The 21,241-nt window shown below is 32.0% G+C and overlaps 1 protein-coding gene across 6 annotated transcripts in view; it reads left to right on the top strand.

The window, feature by feature from the left end:
* The window catches only part of LOC123720802 (E3 ubiquitin-protein ligase HECW2), a 72,368-nt gene that overhangs the window by 38,046 nt on the left and 13,081 nt on the right, over positions 1-21,241 (top strand). For 4 of the 6 annotated variants that reach the window (XM_045677565.1, XM_045677564.1, XM_045677567.1 and 1 more), the window contains 3 exons: positions 124-249; positions 1,762-1,851; positions 2,438-2,598. In XM_045677565.1, coding sequence (XP_045533521.1) covers positions 124-249; positions 1,762-1,851; positions 2,438-2,598 — 377 coding nt within the window. Of the gene's footprint in view, positions 1-123; positions 250-1,761; positions 1,852-2,437; positions 2,599-15,268; positions 15,520-21,241 lie in introns of those variants that run through there. The other 2 variants (XM_045677566.1, XM_045677569.1) reach the window with 2 other exon arrangements.

The raw sequence follows: 21,241 nt of genomic DNA, 5'->3' as shown, positions 1-21,241 counted from the left end.
AAAATTACTTATGAATAGATATTCTGCTAATCTAATATTGATATATTAACGGGGGTTAGTAAAAGAATTTCGAACTACGTCTATTATCGAAAACCAGCGAATTGATATTTTACAATACGTTAGTGTTTCTTCGTGGACCACGTGATGCGCCGTACGACTTTCATCGATCCTCGTTTGCCTCGCGCGCCTCAAGCGGGGCCATTCTCCCCGCTGTTGCCACCGCGTAGGCGCCTGCTCCACCACGAACAGGTGTTGCGGATTACTCTAACGTTATCTTTACATGAAAAGTAATCTTTTGAGACATGCAATACTTTGTAACTCAATAATCATAATAATTATTATAAATTCTAAAAAAAATTTACTATAATTTAAAAAATGCGCCGATTTGTGTCAAGTTAACTTAGCCTTAGCTAAGCACAGATGGCGCAATTTATGTGATAAATATTTTTGTCGTAAAATAAGAGATGGCATTCTTGATCTTCTTATTTATGTACTAACTCCTAATTTTTATCATTTATAACCTTATATATTATTTTATAGCATACCATTATTAATTTCTTTAAAAAATTGCGCCATCTATGAGTAGGATAACTAACTTGACGCATCGATGCCTTCTCGTTACAATTATTGTAAAAACCAAAGGTTGGCGATATTTGTTTGTGTCAATTGATAACTACATAATTGGTTTCATCGTTTAAATCGGTATTGAGAGTACGGGCAAATCCTTTACCATGACTACTATTAAAATTTTCTTCATTACATTGAATCCTCGTGAACTTTTCATCGCATTCCCTTATATGCTCAAACAATTGGTGAAAGTCAACAATGTATGCCATGGTAAATGGCGCGTTGAAAAAAAAGAGTTTTGAATTACTAACGATTTAAATATTATACATATTTGTGTGCTAATTGTATTCATGGTATGTGGTTTAAATTAATTTTTTAACCTACGTCATTGAAGATAAAGATAGCGTTGGATTATATATTACTTTTGGCAGCATGTTTCTGTTTGCATCGTGGTATTTTTGCACGAAGTACCTGCATCGTGTGCATATAAGTTTTGCTAGTTATGTGTTCTTGTTTACGCTCTATTCATAACGTATAATAAGGCTGAATGTCTTGTCATTTATATATTGTCAAAGTGACATTTCAAAAGCGATCTGAGGCTTATGTATGTTTATGAATAAAGGGATATGTATGTATGTATGTATGTTTATGAATAAAGGAATATTGCACCCCTTACTTATACAATTATATAACTTGTTCCTTACGATTACAATGATTGTATATAACTATATATCTTCTAAAACTTCATATAGGAAGGGTAAATTATTTTATAAGTAAGGGATATATTGTGTTTATTGTTTGCATTCGTTCTTTATTTTGTGTCTTTGTAATTGAGTAGATTATTTAATTTCAAACGTAGAACTATTTATATAACCCTAGTAGTATACATAACTTGACTATATTTATCATTAAGAGATTGTTTATCATTCAAAGATTGGATGTATTGTTTTTTTAAAGTTTGTTCAATTTATTCATATTTTTTGTTGTTGTTAATATTCTTTAAATCCGTAGCTCATATGCCTTAATGGTATTGCCATATTTGTAATATAATTATGTTGAATATTCATTTATTTACTATTTTATGTACAATGTAGTTAAATGAAATATATATTTTTTGACATCTACATTTAGATTTCGTAATTATTAATGGATTTGGTCATTTTCTCGTCATCATTTAATAATTTTGTTGTCCAGGCGCCGACTCCACCACCTCGGCCGCCAATTTCGTCCTCAGACACATATACACACCAAACTCAAGAAATTCCTGTCGCGTATAATGATAAGGTTAGTTTTAAAAGTTTATATTAAAAACTGTTTACACTGACGTTTAATTCTTATTGCACAATTTTCTCGTCGCCGAAACCAAACTTTCCTCTTAAATGAATAATTAATCCATATACAGAAAATCGGGCTCCCTTATAAAATATACTATATTAATGAGTGCCCTATAATTATTTTAAATTAGACGTAAATATACTTGGCTAGTCACCAGGACGTCTTTGGTTTTTCTTTGTTCACTTTACTAGGCATTTCCTTTTGCGAACTTGCGAACTGGATCCCAGTGGATGACTTCCCATAAACACTTCCACATGACTAACAGGTGCTTAAATAGAGAGGGTACTCCGTAATCTAAAGCCGCCAACTCATCCTCTAATAAAATTGCGGTTATCTTCTGTCCCGCAAGTTCGTTTGTCGTACGATTAAAATCAATCATCAGATCAGACTTAGGATATAAATTATCAAAATAACACAGCTTATCATAATAAACTATCTGTGAAACATATATTTATCGCTCTTCAACCCCTGATATATGTTTCAGGATGTAGAATTATGAGACTTGAAACAGTATTCTAAATATTTCTTTTAACAGGTGGTAGCGTTTCTCAGACAACCAAACATAATGTCAATACTACGGGAACGGTGTGGCGGTTGCAACAACTCGCTACGGGACAAAGTTAATACAGTCCGAGTTGAGGGAGCAACAGCTCTAGCACGATACCAGAATGATGTGCAGCTTACTTGCTTACTCAGGTAAGTGATTAACTAACACATGAAGATGTGTTGCCGAAGGGCAGAGCGTCAGTCCAACTTTGTACTTTTTTATGCATGCAAAATCTAATTTAGATTGTTTAATATTTATACAGCATTATCTTTAAAGAAAATCGATTATCAATTTTAAGAATCCGGCAACGTTCTTCGACGTTCGCGTGCCTTATGGCGAGATATTGAGGACATGATAGTGCGATTTCTTATAAAAGTTTATAACGACATAAACACATAAATAATACAATAGAAATTTAAAATAAATAAAATATGTACTCGTATATCTTTAAAAAAATACTTTTATACATTTAATTATCCGTAATTGTGTATTATCCTTCTCTGGCGGTTTTAACATCGTCTGAGGTTTAGTTAAAAAACAGGCTAGTGACGAGATGTTTTAGTTTGAATATTTAACATAAAATTTTGATACAATCTACATAATATTCAAGTTGTTTTGAAATAACCACAACTTCATATTTATGCAACACCTAGTTTGTAAGTTTAGAACTACGTTGTGCTAAAACAGAATCCGGTTTTTAAAATGGCCAAAAGATGGCGCTGCAATTAGCAGTTAACTACAGTTAACAGTGTTCGGTTTTTATAATAAATGCGCATAATTGTAATTAACAAGAACCTTTTTTACTAAATGGTGTATGGTTGGAATCTTGGTTGGTTACATTTTACGGTAGAACTAAAAAGGGCAAAGACGGTTAGTCTATTTTTAGTTCACTAGGAATATGATCCGTTCCCATAGTTAACTTGTTCTTGAATCCAGTTTAACACGGTTTCTTGCATAACATTACTTTTGTTTGATGAAAACTAGTGATACTTTATTATTATGAGAATTTTCCTGTGTGGAGATTGAGCATTCTATGAACTACATATGTATTATTTGTTTGCTCTTATTATAAAATTTTGATGGTAATGTATCTTAACAAGAGCGTTGTGTCTAGTCCAAGGGAGGATACTCGACCAGTCTTACTCTGGATTGGCTGACCGAAAGCCCCAGTAGCTAAGGTTGAGAAATTGTATGTAGGCGGAATTGTATGTAGGCGGAATTGTATGTAGACTAAATTCAATTCATCACCGCGACGGCCCAAGTAGAGGACGGAGTCTCGCCCTTGCGCTAGCTAGTCGGGAATAAATTTTACGTAGGCCAAATCATCCTGAGCTGAGCTGCCAAAGCCGTTTAGGGCAACTGTAAGATTTCATTAAAAAAAAAAACAATTAATTCATCGAAATCTACACGAAAGATGATGGTCCAAGAACTAAACCAAGAAAATAGAATACGGCGACAATGTACTTCTATATCAAGCAAGTCTCTTTTATAAATTGTTATAATCAGTTTATCCAGAATACAGAAAAGATTAAACCATCTAACAGTAAGACTCAAATGTTATCATGTACTGAATATTAGTGATATCTCGCCCTTGATCTGCCGTTTTACATTCAGGCCGCTACAAGCTGGTCCTAGTGCGTAATGCCAAATTTCCCGTTATTGTTTATGTTGGACTCTTGTTGTATTTAATAACAGTACATTTTGTATTTTAAGCTTTAAATGGCTGCTCTATTGGTGTGAAATTTAAAGTCTAATAAAATAGAAGATATTGTGGTGGCCGTTGGTATTTCCTTTTTGTAAACGTTGACAAACGTGAAATTATATACGTTTCATTGCGATGTTTAGTTCTTTGTACTTTAAACCTTTTAAAGATAATAGCCATAAAACCTATACACCTAGCGTTTTTAAAAACTTTGTTTATTTACAATGGGATATATAATAGGCTTTTTGACAAGATTTTATAAACCATTTCTAATTATAGGTACGGTACATATAAAAACTTTAATTCTGTTAAGTATTGGCTCTAAAAATTCAAGTTAATGATTAACTTCAAAATCCCGCCAAAACGCTTCTCTCCTGACAAGATGGCGTAACACCAGTCCCTATGACGTACCAAATGATTTTTACGTGGCAATTGTTATTCCTTAATTACACAATTATATAGTTCTATCCGAAATTTCCAACGTAATTAAAGTCCAAAACAGCATAAGGGTTGGATAGGTAAAGACATGGTGTTTACAAGCAAGTTTTGAGTCATGAAGGTGAATTATGAAACATATTTTTTGACAAATTAATTAATAAATGTCATTTTCAACTTTTTTAGTCTATAAATCATAAAGCTAACTAAACAATATAAAATATTATAGTACAATTCGTAATAGACACGGTATGGGTTGGTGGAAATATTTTAAGAGCTTCTTCGAAAAGTCTGACGGTTCTAAGAATGTAGAGCTTTATGTCCCCATATTAGTTTTCGGCGAAATAATAATTAGTTGTGTCACATACTAATTTACTACTAATAAAATCTATAACTCCACACTTGTACATGTATAATATGGCTTTGTGGAAAATTAAAACATTTTAATTTTATAACTATAGCTATTCATTATGAAAAACGGGTTATGCGTATATAAATCGTATAAGTTAATTGCAAAAAAATTAAAAAAATGTCATTCCATTTAGTAACCAACATTGTTTAGTGTTGACGTTATTAGATCATATTTCTACTGGTTATTATGGAATATTAAAACATTTGCAAAAACTCTAATTGTATATATTTTCTTAGAACGAGGGAATAATAGGTTATTATTGAGATTAATTAACCAATTAATATTATTTATTTAAGCTTCCTCTGGCTTGTAAAATACAATTGACCTTTGTTTAAAAAAAGGCGTGACTCCGCCATGTTAGCGTTTAGGTTTACGCAGCGGGCGTAAATAGCTAATGATCTAAATTAATAAATATTTCTTGATAATTTTTGGATTTTACTACCTTAATATTGTGGTAAAATCTTCTTATTAACGCCCTAATTAATTTTGTTCGTGTGTCCTAGATACCGCACAGGCATCGCATTTATTAAAATACTGTAGTTACGACAACTTAAATGCTTACAGATATCATTTATCTATAAATTTATTATCAGGAATATCTTGTTAGTTTGAAAGAAAGTTGTTATTAAAATGGATTACCTACTATAAGAATTGTATATGATAACCGCTTTGTATTCTTTGGCTTCACTGACTATTTTGTCGGAGGTAATAACGTATATATATAGATAAATATAAATATGCTTTAAATAATAGAGGATATTATTTCCACTCTAAATTTACCACTTTCGTAGAAAAAAGATTATTTATTTATTTACAGAATATATGCCAAACAATATTTTAACTTACATATACCAAAAAATGTCTACTTAAAAAATAAAAACAACATCATCTTTCAGTCTTCCCAAACACAGTCACAAATATATCCAGTTCTGGTTCCAGAATTGAGGAAGCGATTAAGCAGATCATAAGCTGAATCGCTGACTGCTGAGTACAATTCGTTAGAACCATTCGAGACAACAGGGCACGCCTACGGGATTTGATATACTTTTCAGGCGAATACAGTCAAAGCAATTCCGGAAGCAGGCCCATGCGATCTGTTCTACCCCTCAAAACATTAAGTAGATTGCCCATTTTTTTATGCTGTAGAGAGCGCTTGCATCTGGCTATACTCTCGGGGCGTAACTCTGACGATTAAGGTTATAGCCACGCTTGTAAAACTAAAAAAGCCAGAGTGAGCAGGTCTTGGCTCGTTACAAGTATTAATTATTTCTGTAATAAAAAAATTGTATGCCCACCACTTGTATGATATAAATTGTACCACTCATATTGCGATAAGTTGTTAATGTATATTATAATGTTAACTATAACGCATCAAAAGCTTTTTATTTAATTATTTAACTGAATATTGTTAATGTTCATGTTTGTTATGCAAATTCATAATTTATTGTTATTAAAATAATTTTAGCTTTATCAGCACATCGTCGGCCTTGCCAACTCGTGTTCATTGAATGTGTGCATTTTAATTAACTTATCTGATTTTTAAAATAAAACAGCATTATTTTTCATGTTATATCCTTTGCCCGGTCATACAACGACCACTGTTTAAGTCTTGATTTGTTTAAGCTATCGCGAAATATGCTTAAAAGGAGTTTTAAGAATATCCATAGCGCTAAATAAGCTATGCCTCATATGCATGAGGTATTACTTAGTTAAATCTATTTAATAATATTTATTGTTTTCACAAATGTTTCAAACATTTTATATAATGTTTTCCATCTTTAGTATAATAGTTTTGTTTTAATATATAATTTAGGTTTAAAAAAACTTGGCGATTAAAAAGAGTGGCGGAGAGTTTATTGCCAGTTCTTCTCTTCCGTACTACGCCCTTGATTAGAGAACAGGCGGTAACCAGTAAGTTACCTATATAAATAAATGATTTTTGACGTTGACTTTGAGGTTAGAGTACGAATGATATAATGGAAACATAACGGAATAATAAACATACCATTACATTAGTTGTGTAGTAATTTATACTAGACGTATGGAAATGAATAAATACTATCGAATAGTCTGTGCATGTTTAGTTCGCACGATAAAGTGTCTCTGAATTAGCCCACCATCAGTTCCAAGTAATCCTTTCGTATGAGTGTTCTTATGTACTCATTCTTACGCGGAAGTGTAATAATACGCTCTTCATATTTACAATGTAACTCTAATAAATCTCAAACCACTTCCACCTTTCATCGTGACTTCTTGAGTTGTACCAGACATAACTTCACACGAAATTATAACAAAGAAAATCAATTCAGATTGATTTACATTCAAACGTCATCGGAATCTGGTCAATTGATAAACGATAATCTTTATGCCCGAGATATAAAGTTTAAAGTGTGAGTCATACGATGTGGAAACTTCCGTGGAAAACGTTTTTCTTTGGTATTAATCACTGAATCCTTTTAGCAAAATAGAACCGACACCAAAATAGTAATACAAGTCATAAATAACAATATCTGCAAATAAATAACAATATTATTTATTTATTTCTTATATATTGATTAACCAAAAGATTTAAATGTATGAAGTATTGAAGCGACATTAAACAATTGTATGTAAAACTTCCGTAATCTGACTACAGATACAAAGTCCAGATCCGTCCATAGATGATAGAGCTATAAACAAAAAACCTTTTTAAGAATTGATAAACTGTTCCATAGGCTGTGTTGTGTTGTGTTTAAGGCAAGTATGAATTACGTACTATCTGTAGCTCGTGGCATCCCCTGTTTGAAAAAAAAATATACCTCAGAATTCTAGATACATTTTTAATTCCCTAATAAATTCATGTCGTCATTTTTATCTTAAACACTTTTTTTGAAAGTTGCTTTCTCATACTAAAACAAATCTACGAGTAACAGTTTGTTCTTATTAATCAAAGGATATAAACGAAAATTGTATTATACATATCAAATAACAATTTTAAAAATGTACTACATGTCTCAAGTTCGCCCTTTATAACAATTCAGGAGTCTTGAGGTTAAATTTTTCACAAAACTTAGTCTGTTAATTTTAATATTTGACCTGTATTCGTTGTTCATACATGATTTTGAATTGGCAACGCCAACTGACTTAAACAATGGTTTTATGTTTACGAGTTCTTGTCTACTTTTAGCGAATTTAACAACTCACAAACGTGTGTAAAATGATTTATGTGCTTTTTTAACAACCTACTATTATATATAGCTAACGTCCGCAACGTAGCTGCCTGATCCAACAGTCCGTGGAAACTAAATAGTTTTGTATTTATTCCTGGCATCTTGCATTTGTCAAAGTCGGTATAGTGCTATTTATACCTTTTCTACTCTGTATCTTAAATTTAACACGTTGTATTATCCATATACCTACAAATATTCCATCCAAAACAATACTTAAAAATATTCCTTGTGGAGGTCGCTATTTTCGCGCGTCTATTTCCAGCCAATTCCGATGGTTCTTCGCCAAGTGAAACAAATGACGCTTTATTTAGACACTTTTAGTCATTTGTAAGTATCTCATCATTAGTATTATGTTTATCTAGACTTGGTTTAAACTGTGATGAGCCCCTCCTGTTGATGAAAGCTCGTACATTCTGCCCTTGATGAGAATGGTGATAATACTTATGAAAAGGTTTTTTTTAATCGAGTTGATATACAAGTTTCAAAACAGTAGAGTTTCAACATTCCCTTTTGACACATTGGTGATACGAGATAATTGAATTACTTACGTCGCTATTAACAAGTAGATCTTAGAACATTGTATCAGTAACTGTCCCCGACCATTTCTAAGGAATGTAACACCGGATGGAGTTATATCGGGAATGGTATTCTGGACTCACTTTCAGCTCAGTTTAATAATTGCTTTGCGTTATAGATTATTATTTGCTGAACAAAATTATAATTCTGTTATTGTATATTGTTTTTAGAAAATAAATTCACGATAAGCTTTGGTTTCCATGGAATCCTCAACTGAACATTACATTTCGAACATTAGTTTTTGCTTACTACATTACGACATATGCCATTGAAGCGCGTTTTTTTTATTGATCCCTTAATCGTTTGTTATTTGAACCCGTTAGTGGAGCAAAAACTGGTATTCATCATAAATATTCCCACACCTTCAATACATTTCATTTCAAAAGTGTACTTGCAGATGTATTCAAAGAAATTTTATAGGTAATGTTAAGATAAATCAAAATGTAAGGAAAAACAGATTGCATAATTTTCCCGTAACTTATATGATATCTATTTTTCACAAACAGACTGTTGAACAGAAATTATTTGTTTTATTTCCAAGAGTAGGACAGTTAGGGTTATTCTTTGTTAATATATACATTTGGTTTCGTACTATTTTTATAAAAGCTACATAAATAAAATAAATATTTCACCTAAAAATTTTAAAACTTACCAAAGTATAAACTAAATAGGTGTTAGTATAATATGCGTAACAAATATGTGAAGGATTATATAGTAAAAACTATCTTAGCTATTTTAGCTAACAACTTGATATGCACCATCATTTTGTGTAACGCTACATGCGTTAATTTTTTTCAACTAACGGTACGCGGCCGAATAGAATATCAGGTAGACGCGGCTGCGCCTCCGCACCCGTTGCAAAGTGATTTTATTGTTACAATAATCACAGTTATATAAATTTCTGTTGGGTAGTAGCAAAATGTTTTGAATATTTTTTTAATAGAATTGTAATTTTAGAAATTGGGGAGGGAAAAGCTTGAATGATTTTAGAATGCTGGTTTTTTATTAAAAAAAACTAGTTACTTTCTTGAAAGCAAAGGAAAACAATAAAATTGTAACAAAACAAACCCTTTCCCTTCTAAGTACGGAGTAATTAGGCGACATCGTTATTTCTAAACATTCCTTTGTCTGTGGTGAAAGTAAAAGTTGGACTAATATTGCGATAAATAGTTGAGCTGTTTAAATAAGGACAATTTGTTTGTCCTTAATGGAATTTTACGGTACTAGTGATAGCCTTAATATTTGGTAGTTTTGGTATACTGTAACACTGGTGTTGTAAAGTTTAATACAAACTGAAAGCTGCCAACACGATTTTAAGCATTTAGAACCATTCTAGCGCTAAGCGCTTAACTTTGGGGTCTTGCATTGAAACCTGCACAAATTAATTTGTGTTCTCCATGTGCAATAACAAGTGGAGAACAAATTCAGCGGCATTGGGAGGTAACAGCGCTTTGTACGAGAATTTTTGTTGTCTTGATGTGAGAACAGAGAGATTTATACAATTTACAATAGTTTGATAATATTATCCTAAATTTACCCTTTATTAATTGAATGTATACAAATACCGTAGACCTCGTTGAAGCCCACATAGCTGATTGTAGGCGCTTGAGCTTATTTATTGCATCCTGTTTAAATTGTAACGATTTAATTCTTCAATTGAAAGTGTTACTAAATACGTTCTACGTTTTCCATAGTGCTGATGCATATGAGAAGGTATTTCTAAACAAATGAAGAGGTATTTTTTGTTGTCACCTCTGTGTAGAATCATAAATCCCTCTTTAACAAAAATGCTTCTTACTTTTCCGTCAAACTGTATTAAGAGATAGGACAGTGCTTAAAACAGTACAATCTTACTTTGATTTACGAAATATTACTATAAGTTAATGTTTTATTTAAGTCTATAAAACATGATGTTTGTAATAGATGAATTAAAATTGAACGTATGGACTTGACTTTGGATTGGACATTAAGTATTTTATTTATGAATAGTAGAGGAGAAGCTTTTTTTAGGCACCATATCGTTAATATTAGTTTTCTATATAATATTTGTTATTATCTATTAGTGTAAACACTTTTTGTCTTTGCACAAAGACATCATTTATCATTACGATCTAGCCTATTGAGATATATAACTTGAGACTATTAATTTAGAACTAACTAATTACTAAAAATAATATTTAACATAATAAAGTATTCAATAACACTACTTACAGTCTCTATTAAGGGGAAAACACTCTTCTTGTGTATTATTTTTCTACTTGCCACTGTGTAGCACTAATGTGCACTCACACTAATTCAAATAGTTTTGTCCTTTCCAATCTTCTAGGCTCGTAGTGTCAAGAACTAAAAACAAATTTAGAATATGTATACTATGAAAGCCTGAAATACTTCTCGTGTCCCAATGCATATCTGTGTCAGAAGATGCAATCTGCTTGAAAATAGCACCAATTTGTATGTATTTATACACTCCCGGTTTCACATCGTATTACAAAACATTGGTTGATTTAGGTCATGAGGGTCTCGGATCCCATAAGATGGGATCGCACGTGCGCACACGCATTTTTCTACGCTATTTGACTAACAATGAGGGACTGTTTAATTTTTGTATAAATTGAATGTTGAATAAGAAATTTATATTTAAATAATTTATTTATCTCTATATATGTAAAATTCTCGTGTCACAATGTTTGTTCCCATACTCCTCCGAAACGGCTCGACCGATGCTTATGATTTTTTTATTTTTTATTTAGTAAGTCTGAGAATCGGCTCCTATCTATCTTTCAAACCCTAAGTGATGAGTGTCCACTCCAATATTTTTTCTTATTTTAAACTATTTTTTTATGATACAGTATACAAATATACATACAACCCTTAATTGTCACCCCTCTACGATCAATCCCTATTTTTATTATAGTAGATAGGATATTTTTATTGAACTAAAAAAATGTTTCCTGGAAACAATATACATGCCAAAACAACGTTTGCCGGGTCAGCTAGTAATATGTCAATATAAATTATTTTAACTATTCTATCTTATTCGTAGATCTGTTGTGTATATTGTTGTGTCTTAGTTTTATGTGCGTTTCCCAAGGATTGAAAATAAGTTGATAGACCTGTAATATTCAATTAATTTCTAAGAAATGGGTGTTTGGTATATATGCGTAACAAAGTCAAATAGTTACTGAAGAAAATCGAATAAAAAAACTTTGTATTTAAGGATTAACTTGTCTTTACCTCTTATTTATTTAGGTATCTCTAAACTACTCATATGTACCTAATTCTTTTAACTCCCTTCCTCTAGACGAGTTGATGTCCTACATATGTAATAATGTATACGTTTATAAATCTTTGATAACCTTGAAAACAACGGATGCGTTGGTTATATTTTTATTTGCAAATGCGTAAAACTTATAATCATTGCGTGACTCCGCCGTAAGTACTATACCGGGTTCGTGTTTTTCTTCTTTGTTTCATTCCACGAAAGAAGTAATACTTAAATTGTCATTATAGCCACGCCCTCGGTTATAGAATTATTCAGTATCTTTATAAACAATAGTCAAGTTCATGGGCTGTTTACAATGAGTCGAGTACTAGTATTGTAGTTACTCTTGTCTGTTAGTGATTGCAAATTCATCTCCTGACTTTAACAATACTATGTGTTTGCAACGTACGTGGTCACGGTGACCGTGAAAAACCGCGTAAAGCACGTGAAACGCCGGAAAAAAATTAAAATTATGTAAATAAATTTAACTTTTTAATAATAATACATAGCTTCAATCCGTTCAAAAAGTGTTTTCTTAATGTGTAAAAGCTATTTTAACAAAAGACAATACTATGTGCAACAATACTATATGTTGTCCCATAAGTCCTTTAAACTGAAAAATAAAATAAAATAGTAGTATGAACTTTTATTTAATTCTTTAGTACTACATGAAGAGGATTTTATTTAACTCACTTTATCCAAATGTGCTAAAAAATTTCGAGAACATCACAATTAAGGCATTTTTAATGTTAGATAAACAACTTTTCTCTTTCTCTACGTTAGATAAAGAAATTCATATGAGTGTGCTATCCAAGATACTTAGTAACCAAGAAATTACTGTTAATTAATTTGTAACTTTTAATATGCGTACGGAGATCAAACAATCTCCGTAATTTACTGAAGTACTCGCGCGACTTACTGTCTGTGTATAAATGAATTATTGTCAAGCTGCGTGATAATAATTGAAAATGTGATTTGTATTGTTTGTCGTATTATTGACACGCAGGTATTATTAAAAAAAATAACGTATTATGAGGTATTTATTGAATTACTCACATGAAACATCAATCGCCTTATTTTAACTGTAGTAGTTTATCGCGGGATCTGTGATCCAAAATATGTTCGAACCGAGAAACGCGCTCCATATCCTCTGCTTTTTCGCAAATCCTTCCAGCTGTTGCAGGACGAAAAATATATTTTTAATTCAAATTAGAGAAGTTTTTGCGATCATAAGTGCATTGTGTCATTGATCAGGTTTCGTTGTATGAATTCTATAGGTCTAAAGTAAATGTGATTCATACATAATGATCTAACAATGATGTAGACACTGCAGTAATGCAATTATGAACGGCGCAGACAAGGTAAAGTAAAAATTGGTTTATTTTTAAACCTTGATATGGGTTGTCTAAACCAGAACAAAACGATACAATAGTTTTTACAATTTTAACCAAAAGCTCTTCGCTTGTTAGCTTTCAGATAATAAAGAGTTTTTGAGTGTTTTAGCTGATTTCATCTACGTTCATATACGAAGCCGAATGCCTCGTGCCTAGTTGGTGATATACATTGTCTATAAACCATGACTATTATTGCACAAGGTACGTTTACCGTTGGAATTACAAATGCTCACTTGCCTAAGAAAAGCAATAGGATAGGTTAATATTTAAATTATAATAGTATCGTGTGTGTGGACGTCTGTAAAACTAAAACTTTAAACACGATGACGTGGCTTAAGCTCCTTAAAAGAAAAATGACGTTATTAATATGTTAATGGAAATATTGTAGACGACACTAAGTTTCCACTAACGGAATTATCTGTTAGATTGAACTCGTAATTTCCATCACCATAAAAGCCTTATAAGTTTAACTCTCCGCAAGAATCTGTTCTAGATAATAAGAAATAATAAAATGCGGAAAATTGTTTATTATTCATTAAATGTGTTGATAATTTTGTTTTAAAAAACTTACAATACTGGTACCATTTTTTAGGTCTCGGGCTCAGATTTCTGGAATTTTTTAGTGATCATTTGTATTTTTTTCTAATAGACAAGTAAACAGCCTTTTTGGATTTAAGGCATTCCAGTTTCTCCACGACATTTTCCTTCACCGAGCGAATATTGATTGCGCACATAGAATGTTCATTGACAGCCAGGATCGAACCTCATACCTCTGGGATATCATCCCACGTCACATATTGTCAACACTGAAAGTATTTATAAGATTATTTTATTTAAAAATAAACAAAAGTATAGACTATTATGTACAATATATAAACTAGAATAGACGCTATAATAAGTAATAAATGGTTAACTTAAGTAAATAAGTTATGTATGTTTTCATTTAGCAATGAGATACCAAAGTGCTTTCTCTCTATATAAATTGATGTACATTAATCTACAAAACGAAACGAATCAATCATTGCAAATAAAATTAAATCCATGCTTACTTCAACTGCACTAATGTGTACGTTCTTGATGCTCAAGTAAGAAATAAAGAAGCTATTAGTAGGAGATTTTTAAGTTTAAGTAATTCCTTACAAAGCAAAGAGTTAGCTGGTAGCACGTTTTAATAATTTGTATTTTTCAAACCACAGTGATATGTTTCAAAAGACACATAAAATCTACATTTTATATTAAAGATAAAAAATCAACTCGATTTTTCGAAATTATATAAAGGGTCTTAAAAGCTTTGTAAGAGTAGTTGACTTGTTTTTAAGGCGCAAAGTTATTTGTTCCACAGCTTTTAGTTTGGTATCCAGCAAGGGTTATTGATGCTTCTAGGGCCATAGGACGTTGACATGAAGACAAGCGATAAGCCCTACGTAAGAACGCTTGCGTGTCAAACGCATTCGCGTGTTACAAGATATTCGATGCCCATGGGCTCCTTCCGAGCAATATGGTAAAATTGCAATTTATTCTATTTTTAATAACTATATTGAGAGGTGAGGTACCTAGTGTTTGAGATTTTATATCCTCTATATGTGGGTTTAGTTATTTCAGTCAAAAACACTTAAATCGTCTCGCGTAACCTCTTTAATTATTACCGACTACACGCCAATATTTCATGGCTTAACTTTAAACTAACCTTACAAAATCGATCTATTGTATTTAAAACATATCAATGAATGTATAAATCAAAGCAATTATCGGGCAATGAATCAGAGATTCCACCCCCGTAGCGGCGTAGATTAGACCGTAGTACGGTCAGTGTCGTTTCAACCACGGTACAGAGCGCACGATTCCACTCCTCACGTATTAATTTTTTTTGTAATGACGGGCGCAGGTAGTCCGGTAGTGTTCTCTGAAGGATTATGACGATTGAATTGTGCAGTGTGCCTTTGGAAACAGTCAAGATTAACTCGTACGAGGAGTTGGAACGCGCGGTGTCACCCCGTGGGGTGCGCCGACGCCAGTTCGTCAAGGGTTGGAAGAAGACCATGGGTGTCATATCTAAGACATTTGGCGTCGTTTTCAGTCTGTAAGTTAATTATATTTACACGTATGTGTTACTTTATCAAATACAAAATTTTCCGAAAATAAATACCTTGTGGTATTGGGCTTTTTGTTAATTCCAATGCGTATATAAGTATGTATAATCCGCTGCAACAACAGTGCCGGAAAAGTCCAATTTAAATAAAAATAAAAAAAATTAATAGTAAACATTTGCATTCACAAGTGTAACGTATAGAGCAATCTCAACGATTTATCAAGCGGAAATAAAGGTCTATTGCTTAGCTTGCGCAAGCGCATCTATTCGCACGCAGCACTTTCCTTCTCCATGTCATTCATAAGCTCTTTACTCTCACGCGATTCATTTCAATTACACTTATGCAAATATTACGAAACTATACCATAATTTCGGTCTCCTGTCTATTGTCTCCCGCTGTAATTACGTTCCCAGTCATTTAAAATATGCACACCGCTTTCTCCTCATATTTTATCAAGAAATAAGGTCAGTAAATGAAAACCGTTTTAGTCTTCAAAGAAAAGGAAATTGAAATAGTTAATAGAAATCAATTAAAACCTTTTTGTTATTCAATTTATTGAATCGTTTTATTTGGATGTTCTATTTATCTTATGATTTATGTCCAGTTTGAGTTTGTACATAGATTAATGTGAATGTTATCTCACGGTTCTGTAACCAGAGGTCTATTGTCCTCTTTAGATAGCGTGCCGATTACTTGTTATAATTACGATGTAATTACGAGAGGTTACACCAGCCCTTATTATGTTGTTATTCGTATCCGCTTCTTTACCGTCTACTCGGTAATTTCTATGGTTTTGAATAAAATAAATAATTATTAGCCGCACGGAATTCTTTCCGACAAAATTATTTTGGTATGAATTATACAATTATATTCTGACAGATTCTGGACCCCGTTTATGATTGCTTGATGTATCACAACGATTTGGTTGCCATACATAAAAAAAAATTATGAATATGGTTGAATGTTCGATGGAAATTTCCTTGATTACATTTTATCCGTTCTTGAAAAGTTAAGTATAACTTGTCAATCAGATATAATTCTAAGCACACAATACATTATCGCGAAAGTATTTCATATCTTCTATTTATATAACGGTATTGTGTGATCGAATAAGCTCGAGTTTTCAATCAACATCTGCAAATAATAGGTTTGGGCCATAATTAGGATGCCTCTGTGATTTTATTACGATGACGTCAATACTCAAAGATGTACGATGGCATTATGGTGGATGGCAGATTGAGTGGTTACTTAAAATAAATACCGATTACTTTACCCGTAAAGTAGCAAACTTATTACAAACGATTATTTAGATAAAAGGTAAAAATTCAAATTCTGCTAAGGATATAAAGAAGTCTTGTCGTGTAGTAAACCTCGTACTATAAATACGATTCTTCATTAGTGTGTGTAAACGGAGTTCCAGAATGTTACTGTTTTCGGCCTATTTCTATTACAGAAATTTATTTGGTTTAGTCTCTTTTATAAAACACCGGCGAATGCGGCCGGCTCTGAAGATTAGGATAACAGTTTTTTAATTTACCCTTCCCGCTTTTGTACTTCATCAACTTTAATGTTCCCATTTTAGAAAGTGAAGAAAGGTAGCGCAGGTATCTTTGTTATTTGTCTTCGAATTTGGTATTCATAATATTGTGTCCTTTATAAGAATGATTATAGTTTGCAAGAGTATTGAATATGTTTGTGTTTTATCTAAAAGCATTAACCTAACTAGTTCTAGTTATCACAATTTTATTGTTCTATTTATCACCTATATCCTGTGACGTGAGTATTCGAGACTTCGCTGATAAAAAGTTCTTAGAAGTTTTTGTTCGGTTCCTTAACTATGTGTGATTTACTATAAAATTAAAATCGTAAATCGATCGTGACGATTCGTGTCCCCAGGCCGTTTGTGTCGGTTGTAAAATCATAAATGGCTCGAATGTAATCTTAATCTAACTTCGATATGGGAACAGTCTATAGTATAGACGACAGTCGATTTAATTTTTATTGTATTTGAGGTTGTTTTATGTGTAGTACTTGTATTACGGCAACTATAATAAGTGTTTCGATTATAGTTTTAATTATATATATTTCATACACTTATAGTTTTATTAGCAACATTTTATTTGCCAGTATACGTAAAATACCTCGTACAATTAGCAAGTATTATATAAATTAAAACTAGACCCTTCCGCATACTCAAAAACGCTTCTATAGCTTTTGTTATCACATAGTTAAAGGTATTTTGTCCAAAATCGACGATACAAAAATAAATTAGTTTTCTACGACTGCCGCGGTCAATAGTGTCAGGTACGTCATTAAATAGCAACGAAATATAAATAAACCTATAGTGATACAACCCCTGGCCTAAGATAATTATCTATGTCTATCAACTGTAATCTCCTGTGAAATGGCCATCGCTCTTGAAAACAATGGAATAAAGTGATTTTTTCTGCTCTGTTTGATTTGACTCGAAGGTTGTATAATTTGTTTTGATGGATCAATTCCCGAAGTACGTTACATTGCGTGCGTTCAGTATATCAGATACAGCTATTGATCCGTAACTAATTGGTAGTTGATCAGATATTTTTAGTTGTAGATCTCAGATAATCTAGTATGGACAAATAGATAGATAGATACTATGATAGACCAGTTAAATTATTACGATTGAAAACAATTTTAACACGAATGTTTGGTTTTAATGATTTTTCGTGTGATAAATTTTGTTGTAAATTACTAGTAGACTTTGCTTACCTCTCCCTGTTGTTGGAAAAGTCATGCCAATCTCAATTTCTGAAGTTTTTGTTCACAAGTATTATGCCTCAATTAAACTGTGAGTCAAAGAGTGGAATGATGTCCTGCCAACTGAAACAAGTATGACCTGATTCCTGATCCAAGGAAAACCGCTCTGCGACCAATGCTCTAATACTTTATATATTTTTAATGGGGTTTAAGCTTCATCTGAAAGTGCCAATTAACAGTTTATATGTATCCTCCAGTGGCGCTGCAAATTTTTATATCCGTCTTTTTTTACTCCAGATTTCTGTTATATGTTCTGTCATAAATGTTTGGCTTTTAGAGTATTCATAGTCAAGACTTAGCTCTAACTATGCGTCCCGTGGTTAAATAATCCCCGTATGAATAGTCAAACAAAAAGAAAATGCTTTAAATAGGCTTGTTTTACATTAATCTATACAGTCATTAGTATGTACTATAAGCAACAATCTGCAAATAATCTTGGCCTGGTAGCTTAAGCTTGCCACCCTTGTCCCTAGGACGAATGTTGTAACCACAGTTTGTTAGTCCGCTTTTATACGGCGCGTGTCGAGAACTAAACGAAAGCTACTCGCCTTTTAAGATATGATATGATCACCAAATAGATACACGAATAGTTGTAGCGCTGGTTCTTTTATTTTTTAAATATATCGAACCTTATCGTTAGTTCGTAGACTTTAATAATCTGTACCTCTAAAAATAATAGGTACCTGAAGAACTGAAATTCTATCGATTTTAGCTGTTGTCAACTGTAGGTGTGTTTTGTAATCGGTCAACCTTTGATAATATTATTTACACATTTTCTCATTAGGTACTTCCCGTTTGTGCGAAAAGTCGTTCGTATCGGTCATGACTGCTTTAAACAAGGTTTTGTTTGGATGGACGCAATGGGTGTTTAATGTCTGTTGACAATCTATTTTAGATTATATCTTGATTATAGACGTCGATACATGATAAAAAAAAATCGAATTTTGAGTATTTTAACATGACAACACTGGCTTAAAAATGAGATGATTCAAAAATTTGTAGAATTTTCACACCTTTACCGATAGAATTAATATTAATCATTAGACCGATAGAATTAAGCTTAATATTGCAAAATTATTTAAAATTGAAAATGTTATAACTTTTAGAACCCTAATGTGTTATAATGATAGAGTTCGATCCAAAATTTAATTAAGGATGCATCGAACGGGTTAATACAAGGTGAGTGTAATTTGTAAAATACGTGGCATACATTTTACTATATATGTATATTATATACATTTGTATACGAGTTTTATCTATCTAACGGAGTTATTTTTCAGTATTGCAATTTTTTCACGAAAAGAAAATATACTGAATGAATGAATGAATTTAAAAAAGTACGCTTTTCCGTGTTACTTTAATTATCAAGACAAATCTAATATAAAAGCGACATTATCCAAATTACTACTTGGAGGAGAGTTCTCATTTAAAATTATATCTTAATTTAGACGACAGATGTATAGTCGAACAATAGTCAAAGGATTCATAAGCTTTGCTATCAGACAAAGTCGTAAGCTATCTAGCAATCATACTTTGTTAGAACGTTCTCAATACTCAGTCAGTCCTATTCATAACTAATATAAATCGTTGTCGAATACAAGAAACCGTTCAATCACGTTATCGTAAACAATGTCAGAGCCAAGGTTTTTACAAATTATAATGCAATGTAAAGGCAAAGTGAATATAACATTGCCGGAATTGGTCAATTACTTCCCTTCTATTAGTTTATCTATACAAATATTATAAAGAGGCACCACTTATATTTTTGTATGAATGTTTCACACAAAAACTACTCGACCGATTTTAAAAATTGTTTCACCATTAGAAAGCTGCATGGAACTATTGATGATATAACAAAAAAAATGTTGTAAATTATTATAGAACGTATAAAAAAGCTAAGATAAATAATTATAAGAACAGAACTCTTATGATAACAAAAATAGTCCGACTTTTAGTAGACTTTCTTCTACTGCGCGATCGGTTTCTACCTTAGAGAATATATATATTATAAATCCTTTAACGCCCTTTAAAACATAGGCTCGGTATGTGTACCTATATGTTCGTCTACCATTACTAAGTATAAATCTCCAGCGTACATAAAACAATAGGTAACGGAAATGTTACTTAATATAAAAATAAGTAAAGGTTTCTGGAACAGTGTTCCTTGACTACAAATTATTTCTTATACTACTCCGTCTTTAAGATTGCTAATAAATTTTAATGCTTTGACGTAGTAGACAATGCTCAAGGGAAGATTATAACGTGAAACGTCGGAGTGTCCATAGATTAACACTGGACTTGAAAGCATTGATTTTCATATAACAATTATTAGTATTAAAGAATAGCTTATTAGCGATTACTGTTTACACGTAAACCGTTGGTTTACAAGGTGAAAAATACGTACCATTTTCGCAGTCATAAAACATACGAAAGTTATGTTACGCTTTCGTGGATAAATCACTGATGTGTTTTTAATTTTTTGCGGAAAGCTCATATGAGAAGTAATATATTAATTCTTCACGTATTGAATATTTTCTTTTAGCTGTCTTATCCAACGGAAGCTATCTAAAATTAAGGTGAAAATAAAAGAGATAATTGAAGGTCGTAAGAAGAATTTAGTTCTAATTTAAAATAAAAATTCATTTATTGAAGTACATGGTGTACTTCAATAAATAATTAATTATACATTATATTGTTACGAGCTAGGGGATCGGATAGAAAATGCCGTAGATTTATTCAAGGGTTTATTTCTTGAAAAATCAATGAGGAATTTATGGGCACAAATTAATTGCAGAGATGCACTAATAACACACACAAACACAGTCACTAATTACTTCACTTATGCACACTTCACACTGTACTTTATCACTTGTATTCACTTTATTCGCACTTTATCGCTTCGGTGTTTCGCTCTTG

Source organism: Pieris brassicae, chromosome 2, assembly GCF_905147105.1.
Source record: "Pieris brassicae chromosome 2, ilPieBrab1.1, whole genome shotgun sequence".
In the NCBI taxonomy this organism is placed as follows: Eukaryota; Metazoa; Arthropoda; class Insecta; order Lepidoptera; family Pieridae; genus Pieris; species Pieris brassicae.
This window is presented reverse-complemented; position numbering and strand designations above follow the sequence as displayed.